The sequence below is a fragment of the Populus alba genome, chromosome 5, assembly GCF_005239225.2.
Source record: "Populus alba chromosome 5, ASM523922v2, whole genome shotgun sequence".
Classification (NCBI taxonomy): domain Eukaryota; kingdom Viridiplantae; phylum Streptophyta; class Magnoliopsida; order Malpighiales; family Salicaceae; genus Populus; species Populus alba.
This window is the reverse complement of record NC_133288.1, coordinates 20979378-21000992: the sequence shown is the minus strand read 5'-3', so window position 1 is coordinate 21000992 and position 21615 is coordinate 20979378. Positions and strand designations below refer to the sequence as shown.

General features: G+C 33.0%; 2 protein-coding genes across 2 annotated transcripts; one reads left to right on the top strand and one right to left on the bottom strand.

The window, feature by feature from the left end:
* Window positions 1-9655: 9655 nt before the first annotated feature.
* LOC118062161 (protein CUP-SHAPED COTYLEDON 3) lies at window positions 9656-13778 on the top strand. The gene is made up of 3 exons (XM_035075864.2): window positions 9656-10035; window positions 12702-12967; window positions 13104-13778. Exons 1-3 carry the CDS (start codon window positions 9867-9869, stop codon window positions 13527-13529), a joined length of 861 nt encoding a protein of 286 aa, XP_034931755.1. The 5' UTR covers window positions 9656-9866; the 3' UTR covers window positions 13530-13778.
* A 5142-nt stretch (window positions 13779-18920) lies between these two features.
* LOC118062162 (probable arabinose 5-phosphate isomerase) lies at window positions 18921-20632 on the bottom strand. Its single transcript, XM_035075865.2, has 3 exons — window positions 19773-20632; window positions 19398-19621; window positions 18921-19258 (listed from the first exon to the last, which is right to left on the bottom strand). The coding sequence occupies exons 1-3, from the start codon at window positions 20415-20417 to the stop codon at window positions 19102-19104; spliced, it is 1026 nt and encodes a 341-aa protein (XP_034931756.1). The 5' UTR covers window positions 20418-20632; the 3' UTR covers window positions 18921-19101.
* Between the last annotated feature and the right edge of the window lie 983 nt (window positions 20633-21615).

Genomic DNA, 21615 nt, shown 5'->3' with positions numbered 1-21615 from the left:
TTTTTTTAAAATTTTTTGATGAAGTACCATTTAATGATTGTGCTATAACTTTGAGGATTTGTTTTTTTAAATTTTGGATGAAATTTAATGATTGTGGTACTCTTAATAGAACAGTACTTTATCATAATATTAAATTATTAAGAATATTAAAAAATAATATAAATTATATTTTAAAATTTTATATAATGATGTAAGATTTAAAATTTTAGGTTATTATAAATTTTTGATATGGTATTATAGTTTACATAAACCACATAGTTATAAATTTTAATTTTAAAATATTTTTATTTAAAAAATTATGTTAAAAAATAATATAAATTATATCTTGATGTTTCATATAACTGTTTAAATTAATATAGATACTAACATAACCTGTTGAATTTTAATTGGTTACATTACTCCCAATTAAAAACATAACTTGAGATCTACTATTTATCCGATTTTTTTCCCATACAAGCTAAGCTAGTTTAAGAAAAACTGTTTCACAAAAAGCTACCAGCGAGGAGGGCGTAGAGTCCTTAGGGTACAGAATAAAGAAAACAACTGCCCTAGGAGGCTGCTGGGTAAAATTTCTTCAGTAGTTTGAAGTTTGAACTAGAGCAGGGTGACCTTCGGGTTGCGGCGCAGGCGCGTTTGCGTGCATAAGCATATAAAAGCTTGATCCCACAAGATTAGATAAATTAACTTAAAAAAAAAAGAGAGAGAAAAGAAGGCTAATAAGATACGAAAAAAGGATTAGTATAAAGACTTTTAATTGAAATCCAACATGTAATCATACAATCCGTAGACATGAAGACTTTGTTTGCCTAGCCAGAGATAGCACCCACCACACACACCGTGTCACAAAAAAGTTGGTGAAATAATTTGATTTGGATTGAACATGTGGATCCCAGCAGCCAAATCGAGAATCTAATCATAAACCCTGCAAGTTTTTATTTTATTTTATTTTTATTTATTTATCGAGAGCTAGATTATGCCACCTATGGTTCCAGAATACTTAGAGATTAATCATAGGGGGGATGGTAGGCCATTTTACTTAGAATCTCAGATTGACAAGAAAGACTAGTACATGATTGATTAAGCCTTTGAAACAGTATGTTGTTCTTTGTCAACATTAGTCGACAACCAAACAATACTCGACACGCTTCTTTCCATTAATTTCATAGCATGTAAAATATGGTTTATTATATATAAAAAAATGTAAAATATGGTTATGATTTAATAATATTCCTAAATTAAACACTTAGAAAATCATATGATCTTGCTGTCACTTAGTTATTAGGTCAGGCTCATGAAGCATCAGAATGGTAGTACTAGTAGAGAGGAAAAAGATTGGTGGACGCTAGCATCTTCAGAAAAGGGTTCGATCTGTTTGTTGTGAGATAGCTTTCAAGGACTAGTCCAAAGAACGGTAGCGACTCCTCTCCAAAGCCAGCTAGGGTTCATAGGGGAGCTAAAATCTAGACATTTTCAGGAAAATAATGGATGGAGCAAAGTGCTTCCACGTAAATGCCGAGTTGTGTGTTGTAGACAATATACATGATGGAACAAGTACTTGATGTGAGACTTTAAATAATTTTTCCAAGATATTAAAAAAGAAAAAACTAATTCTCCTAGTAAATTCACCGTGCACCCAGATTTAGATTGATATTCATTGTAATCGTTAAATTGCAAAATTGTTCTTGCAACAAAAAAAATAAAATCCATTTAAATAGGTATTGGGGCAAGATTCTCTTTACATCATAATATAATTATCTTTAACATGTTATATAGGGTTAGACTTGTCAATTTCTTTTTTTCACAATAAAATTACTACTTTAGCATTGGAATAAAAAAATCTATCTTTTTGGCTCAATAGTGTTTTTGTCCTTTTTTTTAAATAGTGTAATTACTTTGATGTTCTCGAAGAAAAAAATGTTACTCTCCCATAAGAGTTTTTGTTTTTTTATTTTTTTGTCATTATACAATGATTTTGTTGTAGATTTGGAGGTTGCTTGGCGTTTGGATGACCCCTGCGTTGGTTAGGTATTCTGTACGGGGCTATCCAATCACCAAATGCTACCTTCTAAGGTGGCGTTTGGAAGATTTTGATGTCCTCTATATAATAGTTAGATGCATGTATTAGAAGCGTTGTTGGTTTGGAGCGGAGACCATTTTTTTCCCTTATTCTTTTCTTTCTCCACCTTAAAATAAGCTATAAAATTAAAAGTGTTTTTCAATTTCAGAACCCTATCATTTTTTAATCTATAAATAATCTATTAAATTATAATTTATTTCTAATTTCACCCTTTATCATTTTTTAATATATGTAGATGATCTATAGAATTTCAATGTTTGTTTTTTAAATTTCACCCCTTATAATTTTTTTAATCTTTTAAACTTGGTTCGTATTTTTTTAATTGCAATTTATTTTATTTGAGATCATTTTAAGATTGTTTTTAATTTAAAATTTCATTTTCCTTCAATTTTTTTTCTATTAAATTCTATCCCCATTCTTTTTGTTGTTGCTATTTTTTTTATTCTGCAAGTTTTTGTATTGATATTTTTTCACCAGTTTTCTCATTTAAAATTAAATTGATTGAGAATTAAGTTTTTTAATTGAAATCGAGTCCAAGATTTCACAGATTATGATTTTTAAAAATTAGAATCGGCTTAGGAGGTTCACTCAGATTTGCTTGGTTCTCTCTCTCTCTCTTTTAATTTTTAAGTTGACGTTTTCTTACTTTTGGTTTTTTTTCTCCTTTGTTTTTATTTCTATCCAATTTTATCCCTAATTTTTTTGTTGCTATTTTTTTATTTTACAAGTTTTTTTTTATTAATATTTGTTCAATGATCACATCCTTCAAAATTAAATTTGTTGGAGAATTAAGATTTTTAATTGAACTCAGGTCCAAAATTTTATAAGTTGCAAGTTTTAGAGATTGGACTAAATTTGTGAGGTTCACTCAAGTTTTCTTTGATTTTTTTTTTTCTAAGTTGATGTTTTATTTTTTATTTTTAGGTTTTGTTTTGTTATTTTTTACGGTTTGATTATATTGGGTTAGCCATCTATAATATTTTTCTATTTCACCCTATCATTTTTTAATCTATAAATAATATATCAAATTACACATGTTTTTCAATCTCACCGCTCTATAATTTTTTTAAGCTTTCAAATTTATTTCTCATTATTTTATTGTTATTTATTTTGTTTTGGATCATTTTTAAAATTGCTTTTTTCATTCAAATTTCATCCTCGGGTTTTTTTCAATCAATTTTTATCTCCATTCTTTTTCGTTGCTCTTTAAAATTGTTTTTTTTTTAAGCTAATGTTTTCTTTTTGAGTTTTTTTTTATTGTTTTACATTTTATAAGGTTAGCATGAGGTTGTTTTATAATTTGATTATGCTCGGGTTTTTTTTTTTTTTTTACTTTTTTTGTTATTATTTATTTATCAATTTTTTATTATTATTATATTTTTTTTTATATTATTTAAATTACCAATGAAATCATAACTCAAGACTTGAATTTTTTTCTACCATAGCATTTTTTTTTTTACTTGGCCCACACGGTGGATTGTCGGCACCAATTCTAGTCATATATATATCCTCAATGGTCTTGATTCATGCATTAAAGTAAAAAACCTATCGAGCTAGAGATTTTCCTATCATTGATTTCCTATGAGATACAGTAAATCTAAGTCCAAAAAGGGATGAGCCCCACCTATCATGTGATAATCATAATCATGGATGGAGTTGATTTTGTTTTACCATAGAATTGAAATAGACACATTCTCTATTTTTCCCCTCTCATCTCCATCCCTGTTTGTGGGCTCCGTTTCTTTTGCGGCGCAAATCATCGGGGTGCCATGCCTGGCATCAATTTATCAGCACAGTTCCGGCTGATCTCAAACCTGCAATACACGCTTTCCGATCTGCAACCAGAAAGCTAGGTGGCCTTCATGGCCATACATTACTTTAGCCAGCTGTCGACACAAGAAATGCTATGTATTAACGTGTGCATGTCACATCCACAACGACAGATAAACGATTTGTGTCCCAGATTTTCTGCTCTTGTTAGCTTTACTCGGCGTGCATGTTGAATTGTTGATTGTAAACTAATATTTTCAGAAAATATTAATTTACGGTCGAGAGACGCCATGGCTGGAGCTGCAAGTTGTTGTTACATGTAGCCAGGATCTTACATTGGTTGCATATTACGACATGGATACGCGTATGAGTGAGTGCTCGTGATCTTTTAATATTAGTTTAGGTATTGAAAGATTAAATATATATTGCATTTTATTAAAGAAACCACGCCTTAATTCTCAAGAAATTAAGTATACTCTAGGTATGTGGTTTCTTTCCTTTTTGTACAAGATATAGCTCTTATAATTAACCTAAGAAATAAGTCATTAGTGGTTTTAAAGAGAGATTTTGTCCAAACATTTATTTTACTAGTAAAAGCCCCAACACAATATTCTCACATGAGAAACTTTCAGTGCTCTCGATAATGTCCCAAACGCGACCTTTCCTTTTCTCTCGTCGTTTGAAATTAAGAAAAATGGGAAGCTTGTAACTTTCAGTGGATGAACCATAGTCATATAAAAGGTCTAGCTAGATATCGTGCATGGGTTCGTTTGGTCACTTTATTTTACCGAAACAACAACGTTTTAAAATGAAATTTAATTATATAAAAGAGTTAGATCTTTTTGTCAAAATGATTTTTAAATAAAAAATTAATTTGAAATGAAGATTAGTGTAGCGAGACCGGTTTTACAACCATGCAATGCGACGGATGCAAATAAAACTTATATTTTAGGTTAAAGAAGTCTATATATGTACTTCATGCATGCCCTCATCAGGCATGCGGCCTATTTATAGGAAGTTGCAACCTGTAGAGTCCGATCTCGTTGAAAAATGTTGAATTACTCGGTGAATATTGAACTTAATTATGGCACACGTAATCTTTTCGATTGAAAATTCTTAGATATTCTTCATGATTAATAATCAAAATCCCTTAGAGGCCTGCATAATCAGAGGATGCTTATACTTGTAGTTAACGATTTCCCACGTTTTCAAGCTATCAACCGAATCTTTTGATGTGGCCACATTAGCAAAATTCAATTATTTTTTTTTTTTAAATCTGAAAAGGACATGAGGTTTTATATTGAGACTGTCTCACTGATCTCCTTTATCCATTGAGCGTGCCATATTATTCCAAAAAACCAGCTTTCAAATATTGTACCCAAAGCTTTTCTTTTGATGGTTTATGTCCACCGTCGATCGATCTATACATTGGTTATATCCTGTGTCAGCTTTGTTGACAAAGAGGGGCCTAGCTAGCTAGTAGCTCTGTTGCCATGAAATCTTGTAAAGCAAACTTTAAAAGCATCCCATATATTCTTTTTCGATCTTCATGACAACACTTGAGAATTGCACCAGAACTTGAATGCCAAGTGTTCTTTTATGTTATTGCGACTGGGGAAGCGATAGCATTTGGGATTTCAACATTAGTTCAATTGTTCATCATTTAAATATATATTTTTATTCAAATAGTAATTAATAGGATTTCATCCCTTTTTTGCACCGAAGTAATTCAGCATGGTCAATTGGTAACAGTACTACCGCACTATGTATGTAAACGGCTACTTGATACTATATCATATTCATCAAGCGTTTATAAATTCATAGAACTTTTTTTTAATATTGATCCTTTTTTATTTCTCTTCTTAAAAAATTGGAAAGAACATCACCCGAACTGGGTCCCATGCTTCACAGAATCTTCAGTTTTCCATAATCATTTGCACCTTGCAAGGGAGCTCATCATTGTTTTTTTTTTTTTTAATCTTCCTGTTTAATTTCCATATATATATATATATAAATAATTTAAGACAGCAGGATCTGTTACCAAGTATTGCAAAGCTCAAGCAGCCGATCTTCATTAAGTATTAAGATTGGAAGTATCTGGTATTAATTAGAAGGATATATTTTACCCTAAATTATCCAGAGTCCTCACCATATATACCGATGAGGCTTGATGTATTTATTTTTTTACATTTTTTCTTCTTCTGGGAAAGCATAAATGCTATATATTTTGATAACGGTACTGAGTCATCAACGATCTCATCACATACCAAAGTTTTCAAAAGTTTACAATAACCTTTTTCTTGAAAAGGGTTCCGATAATGGAATCAAAGTGCAGTAAGATTTTTTTTTAAAAAAAAAAAAAACAGAAAAAGAAAAGAAAGTTTGGAAAATTGTCACGTAAAGTGGAGTATTATTTTCAAACCTTCACTTTTACATGCCGCATCTCTCAGGAACCAGTCACCAGTCACCAGCACACATCTCTTTCGTTTCTGTTAATTTTTCTATCAGCAGAGAATTTAGCTCACCGGTCATGCCTTGTTTTCTGTATGATGTTTTTCTTATTTTAATTATAATGATTTTCGTTGAATTAGATTACGAAATAAGAACAAAGTGTGATCTGGGATAGATACTCTTTCAATGATTCTTTTAGTGTTATAACGAGAGCCAAAATTTAAGTATATGCTCTCCCTCGATCTCTGTCTCTCTACACACACAGAGAGAGAAAGAAGGGAGTTAAACAGAAGAAGGGGGATCATATCTCTGTCTCCCTCGATCTTCTTATTCTTGAGCTGCCATTGTTGACTGAAACGTCAATAACATAGTAACAGGCATTAAGATTAAAAGAAAAAAAAAATAAGAAGAAGAAGAACACTATTCCTTTTGTTGTTTTCATATATAGTTCCTGTAGCTTGTTACTTACTGGTAAATCTTAAAATAAGAGATACGATGCCAAAATATCATTCTTGTCAGCCATGTATCTGTAATCTAGCTATACGATATGAAAATCTTAGGATAATCATTGAAATAGTATATGCATTAATTAATTAATTAATAATCAAGTAATATTATAGGGAGCTAACGTCTTGTTCATAGAAAAATGATTTCGATAACAACATCTCGAATTAAGAACAAGCTTCCGAGGAACATTAGAGAATGCCACGTTGTCTTGGAAGTCGTTTTTAACACTCGGTTGACAGGGTTTGATAGGGTAATGTTCATAACTTATAGGGACGACTTTGTAATTTACAGGCCTTGAGAGGGCGTGTGATTGCTGTGATTGGTATTGTGTGTGCCACCAAACATGTCCCATATACAGAGAGCCCCTAACTTATGGAAGTGAATCAAGTATGAGGACGCCATGGAAAGGAGGGCGTGATCATCATCATCATCATCATCATCAGAGAGAGAGAGAGAGAGAGAGAGAGAGAGGCAGAGGGAGGGAGGGAGCTGGGAGGGGATCGATGAAATGAAATTATTGGTCTCTAAGGAGGAATATCAAGCCGTCACTCTTTGTATAAACATCATCCACACTCCTAGCAAATAAAAATTCCCACCTTGGCAAAAGCCCTAATACTACAACTCACCAATCATTTGTATCTTTGCCTTGCTTTGGATTGTCATGATTTTTAATTTTAGAACAATCTCTACGTCACCATGCCTATGATGTGTACCTTAAAAATGTGGACTCACCGCGTTCACCTCCCGTTGATTTAGGGTTTACAATTAATTCAAACAAAATTATCAACAATAACTTTCCTCGGTGATTGTAAATAATTAAGGCCCTTGTCATTAGTCTAGAACTTCATCATCATAATTTTCTAATTGATCTGTATGATTCTATTTCATTAGTCTAGATAGATAGATCGAAATTAATGTCTTCGGTTAAAGAAACAAAAACAAAAATAAAAATAAATTTTTTTGTGATTTTTTTTGTAATAATCTTAAACTAGGAAGTACATGAACACATGTTTATCTCTTCTGTTTTCAAGACAATAATAAGACGCTAGCTACATCCATATATCTTGAAGTTCAATTTTAGCCCATGAGATAAGTTTATCTCTTTACATTCTCATGACGATTTGCTGATTTTGATTTAAACCTTAGTTCCCTTAATTGCATTTAGTTTTATGATCTATATATTAAATAGCCATAATTAGGTGTCAATTAACCGTGTTCTTCTCCGACAGGACCACTAAGCCTAATTAATGACTGTCGTCTTGCTTTGAGCTTCCATGTCGCCTTAAGGTAATGATGTATGCTTGTAGTTAATACAATGGAATCCTGTAATGGAAAAAACGACCCATCATCATCTAAAGAGGCCATGGCATGTATTTCTTAACCTGATGGACAGGTATTCTTGCTTGGAATTGAAAGGGCATTCTTGACCTTGTGTGGCATGAACATATGCTATAGATTCTTTAGGGTTTTTTTCTTTTCTTTTCTTCTTCTTTTTTCTCACATGTCATGGTCATATACACAGTGAAAATTACAATGACGTCTCCATTATTTCAATGGCATGTTAAGCCACGGTGACCCCAGTCGAGTCATGATCTACTACATAATATCCCTCTAATTATTATCATTAGATGATACATGTTGTGACAAACATCCCCTTGTCCTCACTTCCATTATTATTGCCTTCCTAGCATTACTAATCATCTAGAAAACAAAATCCACACCAAATTAATTAGTTGAGTTCACCGTATAATTAAAATGTATTGATATTGGGCCTAATATCCTTCATCACCAGTGGCCCCCATATCCCAAAGACAAGCTGTATGGCCCACCTTGCTAATCAATCCAAAAATATTCTTCCGTGATCAAAAAATGAACTGATCGGACTCTCAACTGATATATGCATATCAATGAGTTCATGATTATGATATTATTATTCGAAATTTCCAGCTATTTATTTTGATTCATTACTTGAGCTGTCTATGTTTCTAGGTCTTGGATCAATCAAATGGTTCACGTGCTTGGGACAATTTGTTCTGGGGCGTTTTATCGAGCAGGTGGCCCTCCTGATGGAATTATCCTACCAATTTATTATTTAATAACACGTACCAGCAGCCTCGTTAATTGATCTTGACCTTCGATTTAATCAATTCACAACTTAATCTCAACCGATCATAATACACACAGCTTAGTAACCAGAAACTAGAACACCATCAGGATGACAAAATTAATACAGGTATTCTACTCTATACATAACCGTAGTTTTTTTTCCCTTTTTAAAATACTCAATTATGCATAGTAATTAGTACACTAAAAATATTTTCCCCGTAAGTTTCATCTATATATATATATATATATATATATATATATATATATATCTTGAGTATATTATATGAATGATTTAGATGTGAAATGGAACATTAGTGCTGTCCATTTAATATTTTTGTCCTTTTTTATATTCTCTTTGATGCAATTATTATCATCAAACAATTTAGAAAACTTAATTAGGGTTACAAAAATGTTGGCCATATATAGAAAATATTACCCTTTGTGTTCCCTTTTGCATAAATAGTATTGTAAGGAAAATAATCATAGTTTTGTTGAATTAAAGTAAAGGGAGAAATCTTAATATTATAAATAAAAAAAGGGGTGTTTTGGAAGGCTTCTCTAATAAAAAGTTATGGATTTTTGTCAACTAATGATGCATCGATATTTGATTTAATTTCACCACTCCCTTGAAAGATTTCTTGTAACTTTGGTTTTTCTTGAAACTTCACACTATAACTAACTAGTTGCACAAGCATGGCCTGCTGCTATAATATTATAAGAAATCCTAATTAAGAGGCAAAGGCACCTGTCATCCTAACTATGTATATAAACACTCAACACCAACCTTTCTCCCACATATCTTATCTAATTCCAAAACAAAGAAATCAAAGCTTCTTCTTTTTTTTTTCTTCCAAATACATTCCAATTATATTCCCCACTACGTCTTGTCTAAAATTTGCTCCTTGCTTTAGCCTTAATTAGTGCTTTAGAATTTTCCTTTCAAAAGACAATCATCATGGGGCTAAGAGACATTGGAGCAACACTCCCTCCTGGTTTTAGGTTTTATCCTAGTGATGAAGAGCTCGTTTGCCATTACCTCTACAAAAAGATCACAAATGAAGAAGTCTTGAAGGGTACTTTGGTGGAAGTTGACTTGCATACTTGTGAGCCATGGCAACTTCCTGGTATGTATCTAATACAGGTCTCCTTTTAATCACTAATTTATTTCCACCTGTTTCTTCTTAGGTTTTCCTCCTTCTAATCTCGCCCCACCTTTCATTTCCAATTTGAAGAGGATACTTTGCTTATTCGTGTAATAACTCATCAATAATATCATTCATGCATTGTTTAACTAATCGATGATAAAATTCAAAAAACCAGGATTTCTGTGCTTGGTTCAGCACAGCTGAAGACATACAGAAAACGAAAAACAGACTTGAGTTTTGGTATTACAAGGAAGACGAACAGACACGCATGTTTGGTGTAGTCTCTGTTTAAACTTTGAAAACGATAAAACACACACATGCATAGTGAGAAGGGGGGGAGGCTCTTAGCTATGAAATTCGAATGATAATTAATGCCAAACAAACTTCTTAATTAATATAAATTCACCATTTAGTGCGTAGTTGAATTGGTGGCCAAAGATAAGATAAGATAAAAATAGTTGGCCAAATAATATTCTATGGTAATGTATTTTATTTTTTTACCCTTTTTTATATGTATTTTCAATTAATTCTTTTGGTAAGTGGTAGGCAGCGACAAGGATAAAGGTCATAGAAATATAATGGCTACAAGAATCGTAGCAAGTCCCAAGTTAAATTCGTTCAGTCTTATCAATGTCTTCTCATCATGATGAGCAGGCAAATTATTTATGCATACTAAACATAATAAGGGCTACAAGAATCACCTGGCAAGTTAATTTCAGATTAAATTCTCTCAGTCTCATCAATTTCTTTAATTGTTCTGAGCAGGCAAAATATTTAAGCATATTAAACACTAGGAACTCTTCACAAGTTATTACCAAAAAAACTAAAGTATTCACAACTTGGGATTCATTGCTATACTTTTGTCTTCTATATCTTTTCCGGTTTTACTGCTCATTAACTTGTATAAATGTGTGCTCGTGTGACCTTTCTTAATCTAGAAGCAAATCCGAGAAAGCCTGACTTGATCATATGGCTACTGTAAGAACTTAGGTCATATATATCACTTATTTTTGGGGATATGCTTATCCTCCTCAGTGTTTTCCTTCACGGCTAAAAACACTGTAGGCAAGTACGTGTTACATGGGCGCGTCCATGCAATTGGTTTGCTGGTCCTGTTCTTTTTTTTTTCTTTTTCTTTTTTATTCTGTACATGGGAGCAATTTGTATGGTCATGTGTAGCTTCGATGTCCTATGTCCCCTGCTATCTTCCTAAGAATTTAGTGCACTTGCTATGTATCTGGCCTAAGTGTTATAACTAGTTCGTTCACACACACACGCATGCTGGTTCATGATGTGCTTGTCTGAAGCTGCACATGGGAGATAAAATTATCATCTTCTTTTAATGTTCCTACCGTCTCCTTCTTCTGCCTGTTCTTTTTCTTTTTTTTAGAGGATAATTCGATCCTCTCACCGTTTTATTTGAAAAAAAAAATTAAATCTCAAATCATTGATTGTTAGTACAAACCACACATGATACAAGTTACAAGAACATTTGAACAAACACATGAACGGGTATGTGTGGCCTGTCCATTTTCTTGTTAGTACTTCCCTAATGGAAATATATATGATTTTCCATTTTCCCTATTAATTTTAATTACCTGTGATGATAATTTTTAGAGAATATATATATAAAAAGTTTTTATTTAAATTTCTACAAAAAATGCTTTGTACGTAGCCATATCTAACTTGTAAAAATATCATATAAAAAGAGAAGTCTTTCCCCATATATATATATATATATATATATATATATATATATATATATATATATATATATAAGGATAAAATTTTGTTAGAATGCAAAAACTTAAATGATTTTGGCTTTTATTGCCTTGCGGTGCATGCAAGGGACCTGTTATTGTTTATCCGGGAGGCTTCAGGAGTCAAACTATAAGCCAATGCTTGCTTGCCTACTATTTATCCTACCGAAATTAGTAATTTCCATTAATTTTTCAAAAAGCAACCAAGTAAAATGGGATCAATAATGAAGACCAGCTGTTCCCTTCCCCTTGATTATCAAAGCATGATGATGATTTCAGCAGAGTATCTTCCAAGAAAGCATTGAAGAGTTTCATTTTCACAAATTTATTTCTGCATGCATGCTCTTAGGAATTATTTCTTCCCAGTTGAATTATATTTGATGCTAAATACTCAGTAATTAGGCTTCTTTGTTTGTTTCCCCCCCAGCCATGCATGGCCTCCCGACCTTTGCCTCGTTAATTGACTATTCTATTCTATTCATAAGAAATTATTATTTCACATAATTCATATAAAAGGCAACATACATAAACCCGACAACTTTATAGTTATGTTTAATTATTTCATTTCATGCTAGTTTTTCTTCTTCTTTTTGGAAAATAAATAAATTAGGCACACATACGTAATTGAATGCTTTAGATGTAACTATCAACCATATATATATACACACAGTACTTCTGTCTCCAATAATAAGTGAATAGTATTAAAGTAATCACATGATTAATTTCATGTACAAGATGTAGCAACTGAATAAACCCCAACCATACACACACACACACACAAGAGCGAAGACGTAATTTCATGTACATGAAAGCATTATTTTATTTTATCCGTAGTTACAGCTTGCTAATTGAACTTACCCAATTACATATATTTGTGGGATTTAGAGGTGGCTAAGCTCAATGCAACCGAGTGGTATTTCTTCAGTTTCCGGGATCGAAAGTACGCCACCGGATTCAGAACCAATCGTGCTACAACAACTGGATACTGGAAGGCTACAGGGAAGGATCGTACCGTTTTGGACCCTACAACTCGTGAAGTTGTAGGGATGAGAAAGACGTTGGTTTTCTACAGGAACAGAGCTCCCAATGGAATCAAAACTGGTTGGATCATGCATGAGTTTCGTCTTGAGACCCCACACATGCACCCTAAGGTACTGTGCTTTCTGCCTCACGATTTGACACCTTGCTAACACTTTCGAACAAGCTTGACAAATATTTGACATAGGTGACACCGATCAAACTCCTTTATGCTTCCTAATTAAAGTTACTTTTTTTTTGTGATCACAGGAGGACTGGGTGTTGTGCAGAGTATTCCACAAAAGCAAAGCAGAAGATTACAACGCAAAATTCAGTCCACAGCTCATGTTCGAGACCACAACTAGTAGCGGCACTGTAAACTTAGCAGCATCACCTTTAAGTACTGATCATCAAACTTTGCCTTGTGGGTACCACCAGCAAATGACGTCATTATCATCAAACCCACCCCATCAAAACCAAGACCAAAGCTCTTTGCTAAACCTTCTCCAGCTATCTCAGGACAGGAACGCCAACCCCAATATTAGCACTGACATCAGCTCCAGAGCGGTTGACGAGTATGCCTTCTTGTGGGATGACATGAACATGGAAGAAACTAGCTTGGGAGATGGGGTGCTGGCCTCAAACCTGGAAGACATGAGATTTGAGATTGATCATAACAGCATGGTCTTCATATGAAGATATTACTATTATTTATATAAATCTACTTAAGAAATTAAGGATGTCAACCATTTGTTGATTAATGATGTACGTATTTGTTGTGTTTGGATTATTTGAGGGACAACTCAATGTTTGATTGGATCAGACGTTAGCTAGGCAGATTGTGCAAGTATACCATTAGGGTTTATTTATTTTTTGCATACAGTATATATTTGGCATCTTGTACAAATTATAGTATATGTTAATATTATTCTTTAATTGGTAGCATCGGGCCACATTAATTTTTCTTAAGGCCAGTTTTTAGCTGTCTTTGGCTAACATTTCCTTGTGCGTGTGCTTGGTAAATCTTTCCTTTCCTTCAGATAATTAATTTGATAAACTAATTAAGCGTAACAAAAAAAAAATCAGATAATTAAAAATTATTTGATATTTTTATTAAAATTAGTTTATCAAATTCAACTTTAAAACTTTGTAACTGATTCAATTACAACTTAGATGATTATACATTAAAGAATAACTTCGATTCAAGAAGTTTTGATTTTTCTTTTAATTAAGAGACCTCAGAATATGGTTTTGTATCACTTGCATTCAATTTTAAATAAACCTTCCTCAACTTGATCATGGGTAAATCTACCAAGCCTAGCTAGGGATGGCTGGATTCAAAACACATCTACCAAATAAATACCTCGTTAAGTGCATCTAATTTGTATTACGTTTTCGAATATGAGTACTCACTTTTGCTCTGGTTCATTCTCTTAAATTAAAAGAAGCTAAAGCCCAGCTTAATATTTAAAAATATTATATATGAATAGTGATAATTTTATTTTTCTATTCAATAAAGTTAATACTAGCTATTAAAAGCATCGGAGTCTTTTCATATTACTCATTTATTATTATTAAATTAACTGAAAATAAATAAGTATTTTCTTATCTTAATGGTACAATAAAACAACTATAATATCATTGAAAGCAAAAAAAAAAAAAAAAAAACTAACCTTAGGAGGCATTTTTGTACTTTTGTATTTGCAAAATTGTTTTTTTTATTATTATAATGTAATTAACTTAGGGGAGATTTGATATTTGATTAAATATAAAAATAATAAACAATTAAAAATTACAATAAAACAACCAAAATACTTTTAAAGGCATAAATTTTAAAACTAGAGTCAATGGGGTTTTTTTTTTTATCTTTTCACAATAATTTTTTTATTATTATTAAGTCAGCTCAAGAACAATTTAGTATTTGGTTAAATTTAAAAAAAAAAAAAACAAGTGTGTGTATGATATCGGGAGGTGCATGTGCACTTCGAGCGGTGCATGCAACACCTCCCAGCATCTAAAGATCCCTTTTCACCATGTCATTGGAAGCGTTGTTGTATCCTTTTTCTTTTAGAGTGGTGTATGTTGTCATCGATGGTCTGGTTTGTTGCTGGTGAAGCTTATTTTTCCTTTTCTTTTCTATCTCTTCTCAAACAATTATAATTTGATCCTCTTTGTTCTTAGTATTTCAACTTTATTTCTTATTATTTTGATTTTTAATTTTTTTTCTTGTTTTTTTGTAGAAATTTTTTTTGTTTTCAATTTCATACTTCAATCCCAATTTACAAATGTTATATTTTCTAATTTAATCCTTATTCTTTTGATTTTCAATACTAAAATACCCCACAATAATAACTGTAAAAAATTAATGATTGAAAGGCCCAATTTGGCTCTTATTGTTTTGATTTTTATTTATTTTTCTTGATCATTTTGAAAAAGTTATTATTTTTTTTTCAATTTCACCTTTCAATCATTAATTTTTTTTTAATGATAATTTTGATCCTTATTCTTTTGAATTTTTAGTCTTTTTAATAAATAATTTTTTTCAATTTCACCATTCAATCAAATATAAAATTTATTTGGTATTTGAAATTTGATCTTCATTATTTTAATTACTATTTTTTTGAATCGTTTTGTATAATTAAAGTTCTTTCTTTAATTTTCAAATAGGGTGCTTCGAGTTTAATGACCCAGGTCATGAGTTTAAAAGGTTAACATGTTTTTTTTTTTTAAAAAAAAAAGGCTTTATAATTCTTTTTTTTTTTTCGAGTTATTTCAATTTCATGATCTGGGTCATGGGTTTGGTGTGATATCCTGGGTTAACTCGACCTTGATTACCAGAGTTATAAGTTTGTCATGCTAACTCGGGTCACCCAAGACTGGTTTTTTATGTCCTTTTTTTACCCTATTTTGTTCTTTCATATTTCTATTTTTTTTCATATAATTAAATTAAAGTGAGGTTATTCGGCCTAGCCGTCTATGACATAAGTCACATATTTTTTTACTCCATATATATTTGCGGGGTAGTTTTAGGCCTCATTTATATGATAATGTACTTTCTATTATGATAATTAGAAACAATTTATATCTGGATAAATTCAAAGGCAAATTTTTTTGTAAGATGTTGATTACAAAACATCCTTCAATTATTCACCTAATGATCATAGGGTCACTGTAAGATATTGGACTACTCTTTAAAGACATCCATGTTTACTTTGGTAACTTACAATTCTCTTAAAAGTAGTCAAATAGGAATTAATATCCCGTAGAGTTTCTAATTCTTCTTTTTTATCTGCCCTTTTATAGTGTTCTTTTATCCTTGAGTTCATGTTTGTTGCATATTTATTAAACTTAATTTGGCTTGCAAATTCATCTAGATTTTGATTAGGTCATGTTTTATTTTAAATTGGTTTGAAAATTGATATGGTTAAACTTGGTCTACCAACAAATATGAAAATGATCCAATTAGATCAATTTTAATGATTTTCTTTTATTTTTTTTTATCTAAAATGATGATGTTGTTTGTAAATTAATTTAAGTTAATTTGGTAAATTCACAACCTGACATTTAAATCAGATAAAATCTTGAACCGGGCTGATTATGATTCGCCTCTCCTGACTTGAGCATGCAAGTTTTTCTAAACATCCAGGTCAAAATATATTTTTAAAATTAAGTTATGAATTAGCGTACTGTGACAAGAAAAAATGGCATGTCATGCATAAGAAAGGAAGAAACTCATAGAATGACAGGTAACTGCACATTTTCGTTATGACAATTAGTCTTCGCATTAGACTTCTGACAATCTAAGTATTGGTAAAGACGTACTCGTTTATTTATGGGGGACCCTCAAAACCATTTTTCTCCTCCAAAGCTGGCTTCTTTTTGGGCAGATGCATGGTGCAAGTTCATCTTCACAAGAAAAGTATATTGGATAACGACATGTATCGATTGCGATTGTCTGAAATAATGTATTACTGGTGTCCCAGGATGCCAAAAAAATGAAAGCGACTTGAAGCCAGCAGTGGCGTGCCGGTAAGCTCTTGGGCGTTCTGTAGAAAACTGGATTACATGCTTTGCTTAGGCATCATAAGTGAGAAAATCATTTGATTGGATTCCAGTAAATTAACTAGCTTGTCACAGCAGAATGTTGTAGGGTCGTGGTTCAGGTGCTCGTTAGTCTAGCCTGAAAGCTTGGGTTCCCGTCTTCCCCAAGGTGTTTGCCGGAGCTAAACTTAGGGAGGTGATATCCCACACACTTTCCACTTTATAACCACACTCCCACTATCCTTTGATTGCTATGAATTAACAAAACTGTCCCTCGAAAACAAACCCCACGCCTCACTCTTTATGCTCGTCTCTGTAAAAAAGCCCCAGAAAACAATCCTCGCACCTCAGTCTCTTTGCTTTTCGCAGACAATGCAATTTCACTCAAAGCAATTTCTAAACGCATCATCCCTAGAGTCAATTTAGCAAGAATTTCACGAGTGGAATCTTCACCAATAGGAAAGCTATTTTAAAAAGAAAGAAATACAAAAATTAAAACTGGTCCCTAAAAAATTGTGCCTCCCCCACCCCGCTACTTCAGACTGAGGGAGAGGACAGTTGAAATGAACCCGGCTCGAGAAGGAGAGTATCTTGATTGGTGGGATCACCGGTGAATGATGATATAGGTATAGGTTTCTTAGACTGTGTTTGGTATTGCGGTAGCTTTTGTGGTTGTGGTTTAAAAAAAGTTATTTTATAAAAAATACTTTTAGTTGAGATTGGTTTGAAAAAATAGGTGTTTGGTTAAAACTGTGGTTGAAATTGAGGTTGAAGAAAAAGTAGTTTAATGTGTTTGGTTAAAAAAATGCTTTTCAAATTGAGGTTATAAAATAATTTTAAAAAATATATATTAATATTGATGATTTTAAATTTAAATATTGTAGAATTAATTACTCCTATTACATCATGAAATAAATAATACTTTATATAAAATATTATTTATTATTCCATTAAACTATTTATAATTTCATTACGTACAAAATTCATCCGCTAAGGTATATTAAAATAAAAATAAAAAATGAATTTTTTTTTAACTGGGCCGGGCCTAGCAATAACATAATTGGAATTGCGATCAAATTTCATAAATGCTAAGTCATCATGCGATATCCTTCTAATTTATGTAGTGTTATTAAATAATATTAAGTACTAGTTTTTCGAGTAAAACACAATTTTTTTATAAAAAAAGTCAACAATTTCATTACATACAAAATTCATTCGACAATACTACAGTTATCATGATTTATCCTACGTGCAATAAAATTAAGTAAAATATTATCAGGAATAAAACTGAGATTATAGTACGAACAAATTTAATTTACCTTAAACTAATTTTTAAAAAAATAAAAAAAAAATATTATTCACGAGAACAATATTTTTTTTGTTCAGACTGAGGGAGAGGACAGTTGAAATGAACCCGGCTCGAGAAGGAGAGTATCTTGGTTGGTGGGATCACCGGTGAATGATGATATAGGTATAGGTTTCTTAGTAGGATGAGTCCAATTGAGTCATGAGGTCTCCAGGTCACGGTGGAGAAACATCATGAGCGCGAGCTATGATTAAAAAAAAAAGGGAAAAAAGAGCATTATTATTGTGGCAGTGAAAGCAAATAAAATGATTTAAAGCTGTTGGATTCCAAGTACTGGTGATGAGCTAGAAGATAGTCGAGGGTGGGTGAGGAGCTCTTACAGAGAGACAGTTTTATCCGATCCATGAAGTAAGCAACTTGAGTGGGTTCAAACTTCAACATTAAGGAACGGCCCACTGTCTTAAATCGGGGTACAATATTCCCTGGCAGGACTATTGGACGCATCTCCTGTCTATCCTCCAAAAAAAAAAAAAAAGCTACCTTTGGGGAGCCAGGCCTCCAGTTTCGACAGATACGTGACTTTCCGAGGGAAGCCTCGTTATGTGTTTTCACCTATTCTTTTCGTGTTAGTTTCTTGAGTATCCTGCGTTGAGAGAAATCTAGCTTAACTCTCAGGAGTGGTTGCCATGGTTATGTCACCATCACACTGGCCAAGACATGGGGAATATCCAATATCACTATAGAGAACAAACACATCGAATCCATTATTTTTTGAAACAATGATGATATAAGAATACAAGAGAACCCTGGCTCATGGTGGATTCCAGTTTTTTAATACTAAAAACTAAAAAGAATCACAGAATGGAAAAAAGAAAGAAAAAACCATGAAACAACATTAGAAAAATAAAATCCCAATTTCTATCAAAGGCCAGCTGAAACTAATCCGTGCAGGGTAACAATGCCGATCAAGATATTATCATCCTTGATAACAGGCAGAAATTGTACAGGGGATGGTGGTGATTCCATCTTCTTCATGGCTTCCACCGCCATTGCATCTGGACCAATTGTTCTTGGGTTCCTGGGACAACACACACAATGCGCTGAGATACATGCAATTTTACCAAAACCTAAAGCCAGCCACAATCCATAATTCACAACATTAGATGAAAAGAGAGAAATAAGGTGAACACCAAATCCATTATTTTCTTTCATATTACCTGTTGCACATTTCTCCTACTGTAAGCTTAAAGATGCCTTCCCCACTAGCCTTGAGAGTGCGCCGTAGATCACCATCTGTAAATGTTCCGATCAGGTGACTTTCCTCATCTATAACAAGCAGGCAGCCGCACCCTTTACTCGTTAACTCCACTAGCTGATCCATTATCAAGTCTCCTTCCTTACAGATTGGAAGCTCATTCTGCTTCTTCATCACATCCTTAACCTATAAAACATAGATCTACTAATTATGATTCAATTATGAAAATCCTAATTGTAATTCTAATTTAATTAAATACCCAAATAAAAAGGAGAGAAAAAAAAGAGTAAAAGCAATCAAACATCGATTATTGATATTCTAAAGAAAAAAGAGAGACCTTGAAAATCAAGCTCTTGCCGATCCTTCCAGCAGGATGATTAGCGGCATACTCTTCCTTACTCAAATTCCTGGCTCCCATCAACGCAATCGCGACGGTATCCCCAAAAACCATCTGGATCGCTGTGGAAGTCACCGGAGCCAAATCAAATGGACACAATTCCCTCTCCAAAGGCAAATGCACATTCATATCACAAACCGCCGTGAGCGCATTGCCTTCAACGGACGTCACCGACACCAAATACGCACCTTTCGCCTTGGCACACGGAACAAGACGGAGCAACTCCTCGGTGTTCCCAGATTTGCTGAAGAGGACGAGGATATCGGAGGCGGAGAGGGCCCCGATGTCGCCATGGAGTGCGTCAACAGGGGAGAGAAAACCTGCGCGAATGCCGAGAGATATTAGGGTTTGGGAGATTTTATTGGCGACGAAGCCGGACTTGCCGACGCCGGAGAAAAAGATAGTGCCGTTACAGTTGAGAAGCGTTTGGGTGAAGGATAAGGCTTGGGAGAGATTTAGGTTTTGGAAGAAGTAGTTCAGGTGGTTTTGTTGGGATTTGAAGAGGTTGAGAAGGGTGGTTTGGTCAATTTGCTGGAACTTGGCATCTGGTGAAGGGAGGTCTAGGAACGGTGGAAGTGAACCCATTGTTTAGTTTTGGTTCGATCTTTACTGATGTATCCGGTTTTAATGGCGGTGCAGCCGCTGCTTTTGGAAATGACAGACCTGTCCCTCTCCGTGTGTGACAGATATTGTTATTGCCGTTATTTTTTTCGCGGTTAAATGGGATGATCTGGACGTCGGTGGAGGAGTGCTTATTACCGGAGCTGTGTTTGGGTGGGCATTTTTCTAGTTAGCAAGGAGATTTTTTTTGTGGGTCATCGTGTGTGGATTTTTAGTGGTTTTGATTTATTGTTTTTTATATAGTTTTTATGCTTTAAATTATATAAATACATATTTTATTTTCATAATTGAGTGAAATATATATGATTTAATATTATTGGTTATGAAAATTAAAACATTTCATTTGCATTAACCATTTGCTTTTAAGGATAAGTGTTGGAGAAACCCTTGTAAATCATTATTAAAATTAATATTAAATGCGCTAATGTAGAAAATTCAAGACATGAAGTTCCAACTAAACAGTATTTCAAGTTAATCCTAGTTAATTATTGACTTGATAAAATTCAGTTTGCTCTGCTGAATCAATACCAGAATATATATATATAAAGGAAATGATGCCTTGTAATTAAAAATTTAAAAGGTAAACCTAATATTCCAATAATCAAGTGCTTTCTCGAAGGGGAATTTGTAAACCGGACACAGAAACCCTTGATAGCAAAGAGAACCCCAACACAACTTGGGCTTTTGGGTTTGTTTTATGGACATCAGTGATGAATGCTTTTAGCATTCTACTTTGATGGGCTGCAATCCCTGTTTTTAAGTCAGATTTACTTCTTCTCCATTTCCTGTGGGCCGGAATTGAGGCCACCGTGATGGAGCCCAGTTCTATAAAGTGCAGCGTCCATTTCCTTCTTGCACTGTCTCGAGACTCTGAACCTCTGTGATCGCATGCATATCCAATGCATAATTCTTTTTATTATCATTATTATTATTAGAGATGAGAAATGTTTGTCAATACCATGATTAGCGTCTTAATTAAACAAGGTTTTCCAAAGAAGCTGGTAATTAAAACACAACAATTATAGCTCTCAAGACAGCAGGGTTATTAATCTGGTTATGGTACAGCGGGTTAATCTAAACCAGTCTTGGATTGGATTTTAAAATAAATATGGGTTGATTTAATTTGCGTTAAAAAATCTATTCAATTTTTAGTAAACTTTTA